At 51.8% G+C, this 20015-nt stretch overlaps 1 protein-coding gene across 3 annotated transcripts in view; it reads left to right on the forward strand.

Moving 5' to 3' along the window:
* Positions 1–20015, forward strand: part of LOC142467670 (disintegrin and metalloproteinase domain-containing protein 33-like) — a 209492-nt gene that overhangs the window by 102658 nt on the left and 86819 nt on the right. For all 3 annotated transcript variants that reach the window (XM_075573605.1, XM_075573608.1, XM_075573616.1), the window contains one exon: positions 13534–13612. In XM_075573605.1, the coding sequence (XP_075429720.1) occupies positions 13534–13612 (79 nt within the window). The remainder of the gene's footprint in view (positions 1–13533; positions 13613–20015) is intronic.

The raw sequence follows: 20015 nt of genomic DNA on the forward strand, positions 1-20015 counted from the left end.
TCCAAATCTTACTTGTTAATAATATGTACCCAACGCATCCCCCGTCTCCTCATCCAACAAATATCCCAACCATCACCTTACAAATCCTAGGAGAGTCCCATATAGACATAATCCTGCCCAGTGCGCACAGGAATCCCCACAGACCAAGGCCCTGATGTCCTACAACCTGGTGAGCGAAACAAATGACACAAACAAGCCGTACTCCCCAGGAATGAAGGGAAACCCACACATTACAACCTGTGGAGTCTCACGTAACTCTTGAAGTGCCTCGTACTCCCGCCTGCCTATCCTACAGATGATGCTTCCATCTAAACCCAAACGCACTGCCTCCGTTTCAGCCATGATGCTGAATGAACAGGACACATATGGCAATGGGTGAAACCCCCCTAACTTCCGACAATCCTTGAAAACTTTCTTAAGTTAGAAGATAACCATTCTCACCCACCAGTAAAGGCCCTGACCCCGTCAGCCACAATATGAACAATTCCAAACATGTCCCTAATGGACAGATGCCTCCACCAACCACCTCATTTCTAACCACAACCCTTTCCCCTGCTTGGCAGTCTTTTGACCACCGCAACAATAACCTAAAGCCCAAACTGCCCACCCTAACATCCTCATGCCTAATACCTCCCGGTCTCACCTTTGATGCGCTTACCAATTCCCCCAGCCCATACACTTCAAAGAAGGCTGACACAAAAGCAGCTCTAAATAACTTTACCTGAAGCCCCAATCAATGCAGCCACCATCTCTGGTATGATTGGATTCCTCTTATCCTCCGTTACCATTTTCTGTTTTCATCCCATCAACAATTTTTCCACCAATAGAAATATGGTTTGGTGAAATCCTTCTATCCAAAAACCTTTAAAAAAAAAAAGGGTATCCCAGCCAGCCATTGCTCTACCAAGCTGGTTAAGTCACCCATACAAAATGTTTCTAATACATAACTCACCACTGCCTGAAACCCACCCTCCTCGGACGACAAAGCTCCATGACTTGCTCCATTCACCCCATGCCTTCCAGTATGCCGCCCATGTACCTGGAGCCTTGGAATGCCGCACTATATCCATCAGTCTGGGCAACCCAGCTTCCATAGGTAGACCAACCCAGCTTCCATAGGTAGACCAACCCAGCTTCCATAGGTAGACCAACCCAGCTTCCATAGGTAGACCAACCCAGCTTCCAAAGGTAGACCCGGCATTCCGCCCTAACTTCCTGTGCCTCAGGTGCCAAAACCAGGAAAATGTTCCTCCTGATAATGTATACGTGATACGGTTAAATGTCCCTGGTACATGTCATGTTCTGCACCAGATTTTAATCTCAGTGCACCGTAAAACGTAGTGCCTCAAAAGCCTCACCGCCATAGGAGAAGCTGACAATTTCATAATTGCGGCTACTACCCCCCATATTGTCAGACATTGCCACCAGTTTGGGATCTGTATCGCACATCAATGCCAGGGACTTCTCCAGAGCAGTAAGGGTTAAAGTCTGGGCGTGCGATGATTGTTCGTGGCTGAGGTAATGTCTTGCTTCTATTCCCAGTGTTTAAGTTACACAGAGAAACCTCAGTGAACCCGGCGTTTCCTTCCATGCACAAGATGAAATAATTCAGCGCTATACGAAGGGGCAGTCCCATTAAGAAGTATGGGACCCCGTGACATGTCTGAGGGGACACAGTGACACCGTGACATTGATATTCTCATTCCTTACTGGGCGGCTGATGGTTCTTCATTGTGTTACAAGCCTTTGTGGTACTGCAGGGGTTAAATGACCACCACCCTCCTCATAGTTAAATTACCCAGATATCCCTCATTTTTATTCCGGGAACAACAATATGCCGGTAACAGCCCCTCCTCCCCCACACTGTCTGTTTCCCAGACACAGAAACGGTCTGCCTTGGGATTTCAGACCATACGCTGCCTGTTGTAATATCAAGTGATTCCCAGGGGGGGAGGGGAGACGGCGCTCTGCACATTTATCCGCCTCCAAGAGACGTTCTCACGTTGCTGTCGCTCGAGCAGACTTATTTCCCAGAATCCCTTAGCGCAGTGGACATGAAATGACGCCTGCCCGAGTGCCAGGGATGCGTCACTGCTGGTGCATGATGTAAAGCTGCAATCCCACGCAGCCGGACAAAAAAACTAGCAGGAATTTACTACCACCGGGGACTGTGATAGCAGATACAGTAGAAAAATATTGGATATTTTTTGGGGAAAAGAAAATTAACGGAAATAGCCGTGTTAGTCCAGTTGCGATAGTGCAGAATAAATGAGTTCTTCAGTATTAGGGGATACCTTTTTTATTTGGACTAACAATATATGTCATAGGACAAGCTTTCGAGAGTTCTCCTCTCTTCCTCAGGTCAGCAGTATTGATATACAAAGGAATCTATGGCTAAAGCAGAGATTTGGAAAGCAGAAAAAAACAGATGACAAGTAACAGCATGGAGGGGGAAGGGGATTTATAGACAATTGTGATAGTGTGTGACAAACCCCATATCAAAATACTCAATGGAATGTTAACCGCACCCATGAAAGGAAAACATTTGAACTCAGAATGATAAGACTCTTTGACACCAAAACAAGCGAATATGGGGTTTCTCACACACTATCAGAAGTGTTTGTAATCATCCTGTCTGCTTCTCTGCCAATGTTCTTATCCACACCTCCCCCACACAGCATCCCCTTCCCCCTCCATGCTGTTACTTGTCACTTTCTTCAAACATCCCTTTCTCACCTACCTTATCTAAATCTCTGTTTGTTCCTGCTTTCCAAACCTCTGTTTTAGCCATAGATTCCTTTGTGTATCAGTACTGCTGACCTGAGGAAGAGAGAACTCTCGCAAGTGTGTGTGTGTGTGTGTGTGTGTGTGTGTGTGTGTGTGTGTGTGTGTGTGTGTGTGTGTGTGTGTATAGAATCCACAGAAGCAGCCGGCACTCCACTTGCAAGTAGAAAATATTGGGTGCTTGTCCCATGAAGCAATAATAAACCATATGATACCGTTTGAAGCACGAGATCAGGAGACAGCACTCTGGTAAATTTGATCACAAGTTTTTGTATAGAAAAAAAGACACATAAACCGACGTTTCGGTGGGACCTTTCTCAAGGTGGTGCACCACTGGGGGACCGAAACGTTGGTTTATGTGTCTTTTATTCAATTCAAAAACTTGTGATCAAACTTACCAGAGTGCTGTCTCCTGATCTCGTGCTTCAAATGGTATCGTATGGTTTATATAGATTATATATATATATATATATAGGGTATATATATATATATATATATATATATATATATATATATATATATATATATATATATATATATATATATATATATATATATATATATATATATACAGGTATATATTTCCTCAATTCTAAGACGCACCTTTTTTCCGATTTTCACATGTCGGAAATCGGGGTGCGTCTTAGAATCGATGTATTAATTTTTTTTAACACGTTTCAGGTGAGATCCCATGTCAGTAGAGGACAAAGTGTGCGGAGGCGGCAGCAGAGGTCCCACGTCTGCAGATCATTGAAGATGGACAGCGGGTGGGAGTGCGGTGGCGGCGGCAGGACAGGTCCCAAGTCTGCAGGTGAATGAAGATAAGAAGACAGCGGGCGTACGGTGGCGGAGGCGGCTAATAGATCATAATAGCAGGTGCAGAGCAGCGTAGGGGAACGGCTTGGGAGGTGCACACTGTAACACCGGAAGTTGACCGGTGTCTGACTTCCGGTTACAGTGTGCACCTAGCAAGCCTTTCCCCTATGCCGCTCTGCTCCTGCTCAGCTCTCCTGCTATTATGATCTCCCGCCGCCGCACCCCACCACACGCCCGCTGTCTTCTTATCTTCATTCACCTGCAGACTTTGGACCTGTCCTGCTGCTGCACACCCACCGTCCATCTTCAACCATCTGCAGACGTGGGACCTCCCCTGCCGCCGCCGCCCGCTTCATCCTCCGCTGATATGGGACCTCTCCTGAAACATGGAGAGTGAAAGTAATTTTCCTCAATTGTAAGTGCCAAATCGATGGTGCGTCTTACAATCGAAGGCGTCTTACAATCGAGGAAATACGGTATATATATATATGAACACACATACAGATTCCGCATACACACCTCAAATTAATAGGGTATTTGCAAGACCATAATACATATTCCAAAATTAAAGAAAATGGTCGGTGCTCTGAGACAAAAGTAACATTACACAAAAAACAGAAAAACAAAGTCTCAATAATTATTTCAGGGCCCTGCTCTCTTTTGGTTCTAACCATGTTTTAACGTGTTAATAGTGACAACATTAAAGTTTTTCATATTATACATAGGGATGTTTTGAGTGCTTATTATTGAGACTTCTTTTTTCTGTTTTTTTGTGTAATATATATATATACATATATATATATATATACACACACACACACACACACACACACACACACACACACACACACACACACACACACACACATACACATACACATACACATACACACATATATACACACATATACACACACACACACACACACATATACACACACACACACATATACACACACACACAGTATATATATCAGAGAAAAATAGAACTGCTTGTAAATGGTCGGACTGCTTTGAAGATAAAAACTATTTTACTGGCACATAACGAACCTTAGATAGGGAAAGAGTAGAACTCCAACGCGTTTCACTCCTCTCTTTGCGCTTTATCACAGAGTGAATGATCTGAAGCTCGGCTGTCTGTTAAGTAGCTACTCAGGAGGTGACGCTAGGGCGCCAGGAGGCGTCTCACAAAATACTGGACACAATGGTGAAAGGTGCGACGCGCTCAAGAGAAGTCGGCGGGGAGGGGTGTAATTTATAAATTATCTGATCGCTGCGTAATTTTTTCAAAATTTCATTCCAAGTTTGCACCAATTTGCACAATTTCATATTCTGTTTCGTAAAAGAAATTCTGTGGAGGGCGCTCCGTCCTCAGACCCTTCACGGGAATTTTTTCTAACGAAATAGAATATCCTGGATCTCATCCTACCTCTCCCATCGTACTTTCAGTGTCTCTTCTGCTAACACCTCCTCCTCCTCTATTGATCTCTCTGTGGGGGTACCGCAGGGCTCTGTCCTGGGACCTCTTCTCTTTTCTCTGTACACACTCTCTAGGTGACCTAATAACATCTTTTGGGTTTAAATATCACCTCTATGCTGACGACACACAAATATACTTTTCAACACCCGACCTTACACCTGCTGTACAAACCAAAGTTTCTGAATGTCTCTCTGCTATATCATCCTGGATGGCCCTCCGACGCCTTAAACTCAACATCGCAAAAACAGAGCTCCTCATACTTCTTCCCAAACCTGGCCCTACTACCTCCTTCCACATTACTGTTGGAACTACGATCATTCACCCAGTAGCCCAAGCACGCTGCCTAGGGGTCACACTCGACTCCTCTCTCACATTCGCCCCTCACATTCAAAACATTTCTAAAACTTGTTGCTTTTTCCTCCGCAATATAACAAAGATACGCCCTTTCCTCTGTTGCTCGACTGCTAAAACTCTGACTCAGGCCCTCATTCTCTCCCGTCTTGATTACTGCAACCTCCTGCTGTCCGGCCTTCCTGCCTCTCACCTGTCTCCCCTACAATCTATCCTAAACGCTGCTGCCAGAATCACTCTACTCTTTCCTAGATCTGTCTCAGCATCTCCCCTCATGAAAACCCTCTCCTGGCTTCCGATCAAATCCCGCATCTCACACTCCATTCTTCTCCTCACTTTTAAAGCTTTACACTCTTCTCCTTACATCTCAGCCCTAATTTCTCATTATGCACATCCAGACTCTTGCGTTCTTCTCAAGGATGTCTTCTTTCTACCCCCTTTGTATCTAAAGCCCTCTCCCACCTTAAACCTTTTTCACTGACTGCCCCACACCTCTGGAATGCCCTTCCCCTCAATACCCGACTAGCACCCTCTCTATCCACCTTTAAGACCCACCTTAAGACACACTTGCTTAAAGAAGCATATGAATAGCACTGTGGATATTCTGAACACGATACATAAAGCTTGGCCCCCTGCAGACGCACTTACCAGAACTCCCTCCTACTGTCTCTGTGCGTTCTCCCTACCTACCAATTAGACTGTAAGCTCCTCGGGGCAGGGACTCCTCTTCCGAAATGTTACTTTTATGTCTAAAGCACTTATTCCCATGATCTGTTATTTATATTATCTGTTATTTATTTGCTTACCACGTGTATTACTACTGTGAAGCGCTATGTACATTAATGGCGCTATATAAATAAAGACATACAATACAATACAATACAATATGAATTGGTGCACATCGGGGTGAAATGTAGAAAAAATTACGGAACGTTAGAAAATTGATAAATAACATCAGTACAGTGATACTGATATTAATGCTCCTCTCCCACAAATTCCAAGTTTGTTGCTCCCCTCTTCATCCTCTCACCCCCCCCCCCCTTACCCACTCTCACTCATCCTCTCAGCGCCTCTCCCAGCCGCAGGGCACCTCCCCCGCAGCATGTTCCCAGCGCCTCTCCCATCGCAGGGCACCTCCCCCGCAGCATGTCCCCAGCGCCTCTCCCAGCCGCAGGGCACCTCCCCCGCAGCATGTCCTCAGCGCCTCTCCCAGCCGCAGGGCACCTCCCCCGCAGCATGTCCTCAGCGCCTCTCCCAGCCGCAGGGCACCTCCCCCGCAGCATATCCTCAGCGCCTCTCCCAGCCGCAGGGCACCTCCCCCGCAGCATGTCCTCAGCGCCTCTCCCAGCCGCAGGGCACCTCCCCCGCAGCATGTCCTCAGCGCCTCTCCCAGCCGCAGGGCACCTCCCCCGCAGCATGTCCCCAGCGCCTCTCCCAGCCGCAGGGCACCTCCCCCGCAGCATGTCCTCAGCGCCTCTCCCAGCCGCAGGGCACCTCCCCCGCAGCATGTCCTCAGTGCCTCTCCCAGCCGCAGGGCACCTCCCCCGCAGCATGTCCTCAGCGCCTCTCCCAGCCGCAGGGCACCTCCCCCGCAGCATGTCCTCAGCGCCTCTCCCAGCCGCAGGGCCCCTCCCCCGCAGCGTGTCCTCAGCGCCTCTCCCAGCCGCAGGGCCCCTCCCCCGCAGCATGTCCTCAGCGCCTCTCCCAGCCGCAGGGCACCTCCCCCGCAGCATGTCCTCAGCGCCTCTCCCAGCACGCAGGGCACCTCCCCCGCAGCATGTCCTCAGCGCCTCTCCCAGCCGCAGGGCACCTCCCCCGCAGCATGTCCTCAGCTCCTCTCCCCGCAGGGCACCTCCCCCGCAGCATGTCCTCAGCACCTCTCCCCGCAGGGCACCTCCCCCGCAGCATGTCCTCACCGGCTCTCCCAGCCGCAGGGCACCTCCCCCGCAGCGTGTCCTCAGCGCCTCTCCCAGCCGCAGGGCACCTCCCCCGCAGCATGTCCTCAGCGCCTCTCCCAGCCGCAGGGCACCTCCCCCGCAGCATGTCCCCAGCGCCTCTCCCAGCCGCAGGGCACCTCCCACGCAGCATGTCCTCAGCACCTCTCCCAGCCGCAGGGCACCTCCCCCGCAGCATGTCCCCAGCACCTCTCCCCGCAGGGCACCTCCCCCGCAGCATGTCCTCAGCACCTCTGACAGCCGCATGTCTTCAGCGCCTCTCCCAACCGCAGGGCACCCCCCCCGCAGCATGTCCTCAGCACTTCTCCCCGCAGGGCACCTCCCCCGCAGCATGTCCTCAGCGCCTCTCCCAGCCGCAGGGCACCTCCCCCGCAGCATGTCCCCAGCGCCTCTCCCAGCCGCAGGGCACCTCCCACGCAGCATGTCCTCAGCACCTCTCCCAGCCGCAGGGCACCTCCCCCGCAGCATGTCCTCAGCGCCTCTCCCAGCCGCAGGGCACCTCCCCCGCAGCATGTCCCCAGCACCTCTCCCCGCAGGGCACCTCCCCCGCAGCATGTCCTCAGCACCTCTGACAGCCGCATGTCTTCAGCGCCTCTCCCAACCGCAGGGCACCCCCCCCGCAGCATGTCCTCAGCACTTCTCCCCGCAGGGCACCTCCCCCGCAGCATGTCCTCAGCGCCTCTCCCAGCCGCAGGGCACCTCCCCTGCAGCATGTCCTCAGCGCCTCTCCCAGCCGCAGGGCACCTCCCCCGCAGCATGTCCTCAGCACCTCTCCCAACCGCAGGGCATCTCCCCCGCAGCATGTCCTCAGCACCACTCCCAGCCACAGGGCACCTCCCCTGCAGCATGTCCTCAGCGCCTCTCTCATCCGCAGGGTACCTCCCCCGCAGCATGTCCTCAGCACCTCTCCCAACAGCAGGGCATCTCCCCCGCAGCATGTCCTCAGCACCTCTCCCAGCAGCATGTCCTCAGCACCTCTCCCAGCCGCAGGGCACCTCCCCCGCAGCATGTCCTCAGCGCCTCTCTCATCCGCAGGGCACCTCCCCCGCAGCATGTCCTCAGCACCTCTCCCAGCCACAGGGCACCTCCCCCGCAGCATGTCCTCAGCGCCTCTCTCATCCGCAGGGCACCTCCCCCGCAGCATGTCCTCAGCACCTCTCCCAACTGCAGGGCATCTCCCCTGCCGCATGTCCTCAGCTCCTCTCCCCGCAGGGCACCTCCCCCACAGCATGTCCTCAGCGCCTCTCCCAGCCGCAGGGCACCTCCCCCGCCGCATGTCATCAGCTCCTCTCCCCGCAGGGCACCTCCCCTGCAGCATGTCCTCAGCGCCTCTCCCAGCCGCAGGGCACCTCCCCTGCAGCATGTCCTCAGCGCCTCTCCCAGCCGCAGGGCACCTCCCCCGCAGCATGTCCTCAGCACCTCTCCCAGCCGCAGGGCACCTCCCCCGCAGCGTGTCCTCAGCGCCTCTCCCAGCCGCAGGGCACCTCCCCCGCAGCATGTCCTCAGCGCCTCCCCCGCAGGGCTCCTCCCCCGCAGCATGTCCTCACCGCCTCTCCCAGCCGCAGGGCACCTCCCCCGCAGCATGTTCTCACCGCCTCTCCAAGCCGCAGGGCACCTCCCCCGCAGCATGTCCTCAGCGCCTCTCCCAGCCGCAGGGCACCTCCCCCGCAGCATGTTCTCACCGCCTCTCCAAGCCGCAGGGCACCTCCCCCGCAGCATGTCCTCAACGCCTCTCCCCGCAGGGCACCTCCCCCGCAGCATGTCCTCAGCACCTCTCCCAGCCGCAGGCACCTCCCCCGCAGCATGTCCTCAGCGCCTCTCCCAGCCGCAGGGCACCTCACCCGCAGCGTGTCCTCAGCACCTCTCCCAGCCGCAGGGCACCTCCCCCGCAGCATGTCCTCAGCGCCTCTCCCAGCCGCAGGGCACCTCCCCTGCAGCATGTCCTCACCGCCTCTCCCAACCGCAGGGCACCTCCCCCGCAGCATGTCCTCAGCTCCTCTCCCAGCCGCATGGCACCTCCCCCGCAGCATGTCCTCAACGCCTCTCCCCACAGGGCACCTCCCCCGCAGCATGTCCTCATCGCCTCTCCCAGCCGCAGGGCACCTCCCCTGCAGCGTGTCCTCATCTCCTCTCCCAGCCGCAGGGCACCTCCCCCACAGCATGTCCCCAGCGCCTCTCCCAGCTGCAGGGCACCTCCCCCGAAGCGTGTCCTCACCGCCTCTCCCAACCGCAGGGCACCTCCCCCGCAGCATGTCCCCAGCACCTCCCCCAGATGCAGGGCACCTCCCCCGCAGCATGTCCTCACCGGATCTCCCAGCCGCAGGGCACCTCCCCCGCAGCATGTCCTCAGCACCTCTCCCAGCCGCAGGGCACCTCCCCCGCAGCATGTCCTCAGCTCCTCTCCCCGCAGGGCACCTCCCCCGAAGCATGTCCTCAGCGCCTCTCCCAGCCGCAGGGCACCTCCCCCGCAGCATGTCCTCAGCGCCTCTCCCAGCCGCAGGGCACCTCCCCCAATGCATGTCCTCATCGCCTCTCCCAGCCGCAGGGCACCTCCCCCCCAGCGTGTCCTCATCGCCTCTCCCAACCGCAGGGCACCTCCCCCGCAGCATGTCCCCAGCACCTCCCCCAGATGCAGGGCACCTCCCCCGCAGCATGTCCCCAGCGCCTCTCCCAGCCGCAGGGCACCTCCCCCGCAGCATGTCCTCAGCGCCTCTTTCTTAGCCGCAGGGCACCTCCCCCGCAGCATGTCCCCAGCGCCTCTCCCAGCCGCAGGGCACCTCCCCAGCAGCATGTCCTCAGCGCCTCTCCCAGCCGCAGGGCACCTCCCCCGCAGCATGTCCTCACCGCCTCTCCCAGCTGCAGGGCACCTCCCCCGCAGCATGTCCCCAGCACCTCCCCCAGATGCAGGGCACCTCCCCCGCAGCGTGTCCCCAGCTCCTCTCCCAGCCGCAGGGCACCTCCCCCACAGCATGTCCTCAGCGCCTCTCCCAGCCGCAGGGCACCTCCCCCGCAGCATGTCCTCAGCACCTCCCCCAGCCACAGGGCACCTCCACCGCAGCATGTCCTCAGCGCCTCTCCCAGCTGCAGGGCACCTCCCCCGCAGCATGTCCCCAGCGCCTCTCCCAGCTGCAGGGCACCTCCCCCGCAGCATGTCCTCAGTGCCTCTCCCCGCAGGGCACCTCCCCCGCAGCATGTCCTCAGCGCCTCTCCCAGCCGCAGGGCACCTCCCCCGCAGCGTGTCCTCAGCGCCTCTCCCAGCCGCAGGGCACCTCCCCCGCAGCATGTCCTCAGCACCTCTCCCCGCAGGGCACCTCCCCCGCAGCATGTCCTCACCGGCTCTCCCAGCCGCAGGGCACCTCCCCCGCAGCGTGTCCTCAGCGCCTCTCCCAGCCGCAGGGCACCTCCCCCGCAGCATGTCCTCAGCGCCTCTCCCAGCCGCAGGGCACCTCCGCCGCAGCATGTCCCCAGCGCCTCTCCCAGTCGCACTGCACCTCCCCCGCAGCATGTCCTCAGCGCCTCTCCCAGCCGCACGGCACCTCCCCCGCAGCATGTCCCCAGCGCCTCTCCCAGCCGCAGGGCACCTCCCCCGCAGCATGTCCTCAGCGCCTCTCCCAGCCACACGGCACCTCCCCCGCAGCATGTCCCCAGCCCCTCTCCCAGCCGCAGGGCGCCTCCCCCGCAGCATATCCTCAGCGCCTCTCCCAGCCGCAGGGCACCTCCCCCGCTGCGTGTCCTCATCGCCTCTCCCAGCCGCGCACCTCCCCGCAGCATGTTCTCAGCGCCTCCCCCGCAGCATGTCCCCAGCGCTTCTCCCAGACGCAGGGCACCTCCCCCGCAGCATGTCCTCAGCGCCTCCCCCAGCCGCAGGGCACCTCCCCGCAGCGTATCCTCAGCGCCTCCCCCAGCCACAGCGCACCTCCCCCAATGCATGTCCACAGCGCCTCTCCCAGCTGCAGGGCACCTCCCCCGCAGCATGTCCTCAGTGCCTCTCCCAGCCGCAGGGAACCTCCCCCGCAGCATGTCCTCAGCGCCTCCCCCGCAGCATGTCCTCAGCGCCTCCCCCAGCTGGAGGGCACCTCCCCCCACAGCTGCAGGGCACCTCCCCCGCAGCATGTCATCAGCGCCTTCCCCGCAGCTGCATGTCCCCAGCATCCAAATAGCGACAGCGAAATGTCCTAGACCGCATTTTGCCCCGTGTGGCAGTGAAAGGATTAAATCTCCCACTCTGCCCCTGCCCATCATCCTGTAACCTCCCGCAGTGCCATTCTGACCCCGCTAAGTAAACATGTTTTGTAATGCTTTGCAGAGCACAGGTCTCTGCTCTGTGTAATGAGCTCCATGTGCCCTGCGGCCCCCGGGGACCAGCTGCAAAGCAAAGCTTTCTGTCCCAATCAATGCTTTCCCAGTCAACACATTTGAATAACGACATTAATTGGCGCCAGGTGATTGCCCGAGGAACATTAACTCAATATGTAGCAGGACATGATACGCACGGTCTCAGAGAAACAGTAACTCACCACGGAACCGGCAAGAATTAGTTGGAAGCCCATCTGTCATGTACTGTACACGCGTGCTTGCGTGTAAGTGAAAGGGGTCAGCCGGCTTCCCAATTTGTCTCATATCCGAAAATGAAAGTAATCCCCTAACAGGAATTCATTTATTTCATCTTTATTCAGAGTATAAAATAAAAAAATATTATTTAAAAAAAATATGTATTATAGTATTATACATACACATATATACACACACAGACACACACAGACACACACACACACACACACACACGGTGGCACGGGGTGCTGATTTGCATGGGATTTCCCAGAATCCCTTGCTGTGGTGGAAGCACTGTATGATAATGAGGTGGTAATGGGGAGAGGTTGCAGGCCTGTCTGAGACGTGAATGTGCTCACAAGTGATCTTTTTATATATAAAATGGCAAACACAAACCCCACGTGTGAGCACAATCACGCCTCAGACAGGCCTGCACCCCTGCCTTTCCCCATTATCTCTTAGCATACGGTGCTTCCCCTGCAGCCAGGGATTCTGGGTAATAACGTGCAGGCGAGCGCTCACAGTGTGACACGTCTTGTACTTGTCTATTGTCCACGGATCCCTATAAGCTTATGTAGGGAAAAACCCTGTCACGTAAAACCAGCACTCCACAGGTCTTTGCAGCAAAACACTGCGTGACGCCGTGGCGTCAAGTTGCCACGACAACGGGACGTCTTATGGCGCTGAGGCATACTCCATCCTGAAGTTGACCAAAGCCTTGCTAAGAAACTTGCACCCACTATTCCGCGTGTCTGCACTCCCCTCGTTCTAGACCTCCATCCTATGGTCTCCCGTTTGTCATTAATGGTCGTGTCCTTCCTCCCACGTTGTGCTGCGCTGCGGGATAGGATGGGGCCATACACATAATATATTATTAAGTGTAACTGTGACCGTGCTCCCCCTGATTATTAACGTGGAAGTGGTCAGGGACGTGGTCAGGGACGTGGAAACGGTGGAAGAGATGCCTTCTGCCTGTGTGTCTCTCTGCAGTCAGGGGCCGGTTGTGGGATATTTTATTTGTGCTCCCAAACCTGGGGTCCATTAACCACATATTCATTATTATTGCAGAGGTTCCCTCGTACTGAAATGCTCTTTTCTGTATGTTTTACATTTCTTTATCATTCAAATGCAGCTGCTTTGCGCTCTTTCCACTGTGCCCCCTGCCGGCTTTCCTCCCCTGCTCGCACCCCACCCTCTTTACCGCTGGCTCTGGCGTCATGTTGCCATGGCAACGCAATGGCACGTGACCCCCACCGCGTCATTTGATGCCGTGTTGCCATGGCGACGTGTCACCAGAAGCCGTCTGAACCAAGGTAAAGAGACGTTACAGAGGCCTTCGCCGCTTCCCCGGAATGTAATTTAAATGCCTTCGGGAAGCGCGCAGGGCCTCTGTAACCCCCGCGACCCCCGCAGAGAATCTCGCGCCCCCAGTTTGAGCACCCCTGCTCTAATACATGGGCATATGAGGCCCTTTGGGTTAAGTTACAGTCCTAGCTGTGGCCCGCTTATCTTTGGTTACTGGGTTCTGGGTGGGATTCCGAATCATGGCATTATATAATATTATTATTATAATTATGATTGTGTTCTCTCCCGCAGCCGCCTGCTCTCCCCAGGATACACAGAGACCCATTACACGGCAGATGGACAGATGGTGACCCTCACTCCGAATCACACGGTGAGTGGGGAAGACACACTCTTATTCTGAACTCCTCTCCAGCTGGGGGAAGACGGCGTCACAGACTATAAAATAGGGGCCACAGAGAGGAAACGTACAGCTAGGGAATATTCCGAAATATGGTTATTGCGCAAGTGCCCTTATTTACAGAGCCCCTGTCTTTACTCGCTGAGCCGCTCCTTTAAAGTAAATAAAAGTTTATTAGAGCAAGATCAGGGATTATATCGTAACATAATAAAGGGAGCTCTACTGATAAACCCCAAAATACAATTCAAATCATGCAAACATCTTCTAAGGGGTATTATCATGTACCAAAAATGGGATAATTGAGAGAATTATATTATTATTATGAATAAGGAAAGGGAATATATATATATATATATATATATATATATATATATATATATATAATCAATTAGTTTGTTAATCTCTTGCTGATTTTCTAAACCATTTCTAGAGAATTGCTAGTAATGTAATCCCGTATAGTCCGGATTCTGTAAAGTTTTGAATTGTCACAATTAACCTGATTTAAATTTGTCAGGAGTAATAATAATAATAATAATAATAATAAGAGCATGTTCTTGTATAGCGCTGCCAGTTTTACATAGCGCTTTACAGAGACATTTTGCAGACGCTTACAATCTATGTGTTTGGTGGCAGAGGGAGATAAAGTGACTTGCCCAAGGTCACAAGGAGCCGACACCAGGAATTGAACATTTATTAATTTTGTGTGTGTGTGGTGTAGCAGAGCATTGTATACGTGTGCAGTGCAGCAGAGTAATGTGTGTGTGTGCGCGTGCACGTGCAGTGTAGCAGAGCATTGTATACGTGTGCAGTAGAGTAGTGTGTGTGTGCGCGCAGTGTAGCAGAGCATTGTATATGTGTGCAGTGCAGTGTAGTAGTGTGTGTGTGTGTGCGTGCGCAGTGTAGCAGAGCATTGTATATGTGTGCAGTGCAGTAGTGTGTGTGTGTGCGTGCGCAGTGTAGCAGAGCATTGTATATGTGTGCAGTGCAGCAGAGTAATGTGTGTGTGTGCGTGCGCGCGCAGTGTAGCAGAGCATTGTATATGTGTGCAGTGCAGCAGAGTAGTGTGTATGTGTGCAGTGCAGCAGAGTAGTGTGTATGTGCGCAGTGTAGCAGAGTATTGTATACGTGTGCAGTGCAGCAGAGTAATGTGTGTGCGCGAGCGCGCAGTGTAGCAGAGAATTGTATACATGTGTGCAGTTTAGCAGAATAATGTGTGCGCGCACGCACAGTGTAGCAGAGAAATGTGTGTGCGTGCGCAGGTTAGCAGATTAATGTGTGTGTGCGCATGTGCAGTGAAGTAGTGTGTGTGTGTGTGTGTGCGTGCATAGTGTAGCAGAGCATTGTATACATGTGCAGTGCAGTAGAGTAATGTGTGTGTGTGTGTGTATGCGCGCGCAGTGTAGCAGAGCATTGTATACGTGTGCAGTGTAGCACAGTGATGTGTGCGCGCGCAGGTTAGCAGAGTAATGTGTGTGTGCGTGTGTGTGCATGTGCAGTGTAGCAGAGTAGTGTGTGTGTGTGCGCATGTGCGCGCAGTATAGCAGAGCATTGATAGATGGCTTTATGAGGAGCAGGGACTTGTACGGTATCAGAATCTTCTTTACAAACGACATTATTAGATTTCACAATGTGCCAAAGCATCGTGTTTCTGAGGGACCTGCATTAAGGAGACAGTCCCAGCGTCACTTCAAAATATGTAGGGTTTTGTTCTAAAAAATATATATATATTTATACTTTTGTGCTTTCAAAATCTGCAGCCTTTGATTACCTTTATAGAAAACCAATTTGGTTTGCCCGTGATCGATCAGCAAAGATCCTGCTTACCAGGGTTCACTAAATGGCCGCCTTTCAGTTTCAATCAATCCTTCAGTCAGTGTAACTCAGCAGCTACAATGTATTCTTATATTACTAAGGTAACATTATCTATTGTTACAGTTTGCAGTTCAAACTGCTGGGAACATTGAAACAAATGATCACAAACAGGAAAGTGTTGCAAAGATCTTGCACTGCTGGGGAGGTGGGCTAAAGCCTGCTATAGAAATCAAAGGATGCTCAGTATATTAAATCTCATTAAAAATGGCATTAGGAGTTGATTAATAATTAAATTTAAAAAAATGCAATACGTATTATCTAATAATATCTGTAAGTCTCAGTAGCATGCAGTATTCTGTCCTGTACACAGCAGTGACACTGTCTCAGTATCTGTTACATGCAGTATTCTGTCCTGTACACTGCAGTGACACTGTCTCAGTATCTGTTACATGCAGTATTCTGTCCTGTACACGGCAGTGACACTGTCTCAGTATCTGTTACATGCAGTATTCTGTCCTGTACACAGCAGTGACACTGTCTCAGTATCTGTTACATGCAGCATTCTGTCCTGTACAAGGCAGTGACACTGTCTTAGTATCTGTTACATGCAGTATTCTGTCCTGTACACGGCAGTGACACTGTCTCAGTATCTGTTACATGCAGTATTCTGTCCTGTACACAGCAGTGACACTGTCTCAGTATCTGTTACATGCAGCATTCTGTCCTGTACAAGGCAGTGACACTGTCTCAGTATCTGTAACATGCAGCATTCTGCCCTGTACACGGCAGTGACACTGTCTCAGTATCTGTAACATGCAGTATTCTGTCCTGTACACGGCAGTGACACTGTCTCAGTATCTGTAACATGCAGCATTCTGTCCTGTACACGGCAGTGACACTGTCTCAGTATCTGTAACATGCAGTATTCTGTCCTGTACATGGCAGTGACACTGTCTCAGTATCTGTTACATGCAGTATTCTGTCCTGTACACGGCAGTGACACTGTCTCAGTATCTGTTACATGCAGTATTCTGTCCTGTACACAGCAGTGACACTGTCTCAGTATCTGTTACATGCAGCATTCTGTCCTGTACAAGGCAGTGACACTGTCTCAGTATCTGTAACATGCAGTATTCTGTCCTGTACACGGCAGTGACACTGTCTCAGTATCTGTAACATGCAGCATTCTGTCCTGTACACAGCAGTGACACTGTCTCAGTATCTGTTACATGCAGTATTCTGTCCTGTACACGGCAGTGACACTGTCTCAGTATCTGTAACATGCAGTATTCTGTCCTGTACACAGCAGTGACACTGTCTCAGTATCTGTTACATGCAGTATTCTGTCCTGTACACGGCAGTGACACTGTCTCAGTATCTGTTACATGCAGTATTCTGTCCTGTACACAGCAGTGACACTGTCTCAGTATCTGTTACATGCAGCATTCTGTCCTGTACACGGCAGTGACACTGTCTCAGTATCTGTAACATGCAGTATTCTGTCCTGTACACGGCAGTGACACTGTCTCAGTATCTGTAACATGCAGCATTCTGTCCTGTACACGGCAGTGACACTGTCTCAGTATCTGTAACATACAGCATTCTGTCCTGTACACGGCAGTGACACTGTCTCAGTATCTGTAACATACAGCATTCTGTCCTGTACACGGCAGTGACACTGTCTCAGTATCTGTAACATGCAGCATTCTGTCCTGTACAAGGCAGTGACACTGTCTCAGTATCTGTAACATGCAGTATTCTGTCCTGTACACAGCAGTGACACTGTCTCAGTATCTGTTACATGCAGCATTCTGTCCTGTACAAGGCAGTGACACTGTCTCAGTATCTGTAACATGCAGTATTCTGTCCTGTACACAGCAGTGACACTGTCTCAGTATCTGTTACATGCAGTATTCTGTCCTGTACACGGCAGTGACACTGTCTCAGTATCTGTTACATGCAGTATTCTGTCCTGTACACAGCAGTGACACTGTCTCAGTATCTGTAACATGCAGTATTCTGTCCTGTACACAGCAGTGACACTGTCTCAGTATCTGTAACATGCAGCATTCTGTCCTGTACACAGCAGTGACACTGTCTCAGTATCTGTAACATGCAGCATTCTGTCCTGTACACGACAGTGACACTGTCTCAGTATCTGTTACATGCAGCATTCTGTCCTGTACAAGGCAGTGACACTGTCTCAGTATCTGTTACATGCAGTATTCTGTCCTGTACACAGCAGTGACACTGTCTCAGTATCTGTTACATGCAGCATTCTGTCCTGTACAAGGCAGTGACACTGTCTTAGTATCTGTTACATGCAGTATTCTGTCCTGTACACGGCAGTGACACTGTCTCAGTATCTGTTACATGCAGTATTCTGTCCTGTACACAGCAGTGACACTGTCTCAGTATCTGTTACATGCAGCATTCTGTCCTGTACAAGGCAGTGACACTGTCTCAGTATCTGTAACATGCAGCATTCTGCCCTGTACACGGCAGTGACACTGTCTCAGTATCTGTAACATGCAGTATTCTGTCCTGTACATGGCAGTGACACTGTCTCAGTATCTGTAACATGCAGCATTCTGTCCTGTACACGGCAGTGACACTGTCTCAGTATCTGTAACATGCAGTATTCTGTCCTGTACATGGCAGTGACACTGTCTCAGTATCTGTTACATGCAGTATTCTGTCCTGTACACGGCAGTGACACTGTCTCAGTATCTGTTACATGCAGTATTCTGTCCTGTACACAGCAGTGACACTGTCTCAGTATCTGTTACATGCAGCATTCTGTCCTGTACAAGGCAGTGACACTGTCTCAGTATCTGTAACATGCAGTATTCTGTCCTGTACACGGCAGTGACACTGTCTCAGTATCTGTAACATGCAGCATTCTGTCCTGTACACAGCAGTGACACTGTCTCAGTATCTGTTACATGCAGTATTCTGTCCTGTACACGGCAGTGACACTGTCTCAGTATCTGTAACATGCAGTATTCTGTCCTGTACACAGCAGTGACACTGTCTCAGTATCTGTTACATGCAGTATTCTGTCCTGTACACGGCAGTGACACTGTCTCAGTATCTGTTACATGCAGTATTCTGTCCTGTACACAGCAGTGACACTGTCTCAGTATCTGTTACATGCAGCATTCTGTCCTGTACACGGCAGTGACACTGTCTCAGTATCTGTAACATGCAGTATTCTGTCCTGTACACGGCAGTGACACTGTCTCAGTATCTGTAACATGCAGCATTCTGTCCTGTACACGGCAGTGACACTGTCTCAGTATCTGTAACATACAGCATTCTGTCCTGTACACGGCAGTGACACTGTCTCAGTATCTGTAACATACAGCATTCTGTCCTGTACACGGCAGTGACACTGTCTCAGTATCTGTAACATGCAGCATTCTGTCCTGTACAAGGCAGTGACACTGTCTCAGTATCTGTAACATGCAGTATTCTGTCCTGTACACAGCAGTGACACTGTCTCAGTATCTGTTACATGCAGCATTCTGTCCTGTACAAGGCAGTGACACTGTCTCAGTATCTGTAACATGCAGTATTCTGTCCTGTACACAGCAGTGACACTGTCTCAGTATCTGTTACATGCAGTATTCTGTCCTGTACACGGCAGTGACACTGTCTCAGTATCTGTTACATGCAGTATTCTGTCCTGTACACAGCAGTGACACTGTCTCAGTATCTGTAACATGCAGTATTCTGTCCTGTACACAGCAGTGACACTGTCTCAGTATCTGTAACATGCAGCATTCTGTCCTGTACACAGCAGTGACACTGTCTCAGTATCTGTAACATGCAGCATTCTGTCCTGTACACGACAGTGACACTGTCTCAGTATCTGTTACATGCAGCATTCTGTCCTGTACAAGGCAGTGACACTGTCTCAGTATCTGTAACATGCAGTATTCTGTCCTGTACACGGCAGTGACACTGTCTCAGTATCTGTAACATGCAGCATTCTGTCCTGTACACAGCAGTGACACTGTATCAATATCTGTTACATGCAGTATTCTGCCCTGTACACGGCAGTGACACTGTCTCAGTATCTGTAACATGCAGCATTCTGTCCTGTACACAGCAGTGACACTGTATCAATATCTGTTACATGCAGTATTCTGCCCTGTACACGGCAGTGACACTGTCTCAGTATCTGTAACATGCAGTATTCTGTCCTGTACACGGCAGTGACACTGTCTCAGTATCTGTTACATGCAGTATTCTGTCCTGTACACAGCAGTGACACTGTCTCAGTATCTGTTACATGCAGCATTCTGTCCTGTACAAGGCAGTGACACTGTCTCAGTATCTGTAACATGCAGCATTCTGCCCTGTACACGGCAGTGACACTGTCTCAGTATCTGTAACATGCAGTATTCTGTCCTGTACACGGCAGTGACACTGTCTCAGTATCTGTTACATGCAGTATTCTGTCCTGTACACGGCAGTGACACTGTCTCAGTATCTGTTACATGCAGTATTCTGTCCTGTACACAGCAGTGACACTGTCTCAGTATCTGTTACATGCAGC

The sequence above is a fragment of the Ascaphus truei genome, chromosome 1 (assembly GCF_040206685.1).
Source record: "Ascaphus truei isolate aAscTru1 chromosome 1, aAscTru1.hap1, whole genome shotgun sequence".
NCBI lineage: Eukaryota > Metazoa > Chordata > Amphibia > Anura > Ascaphidae > Ascaphus > Ascaphus truei.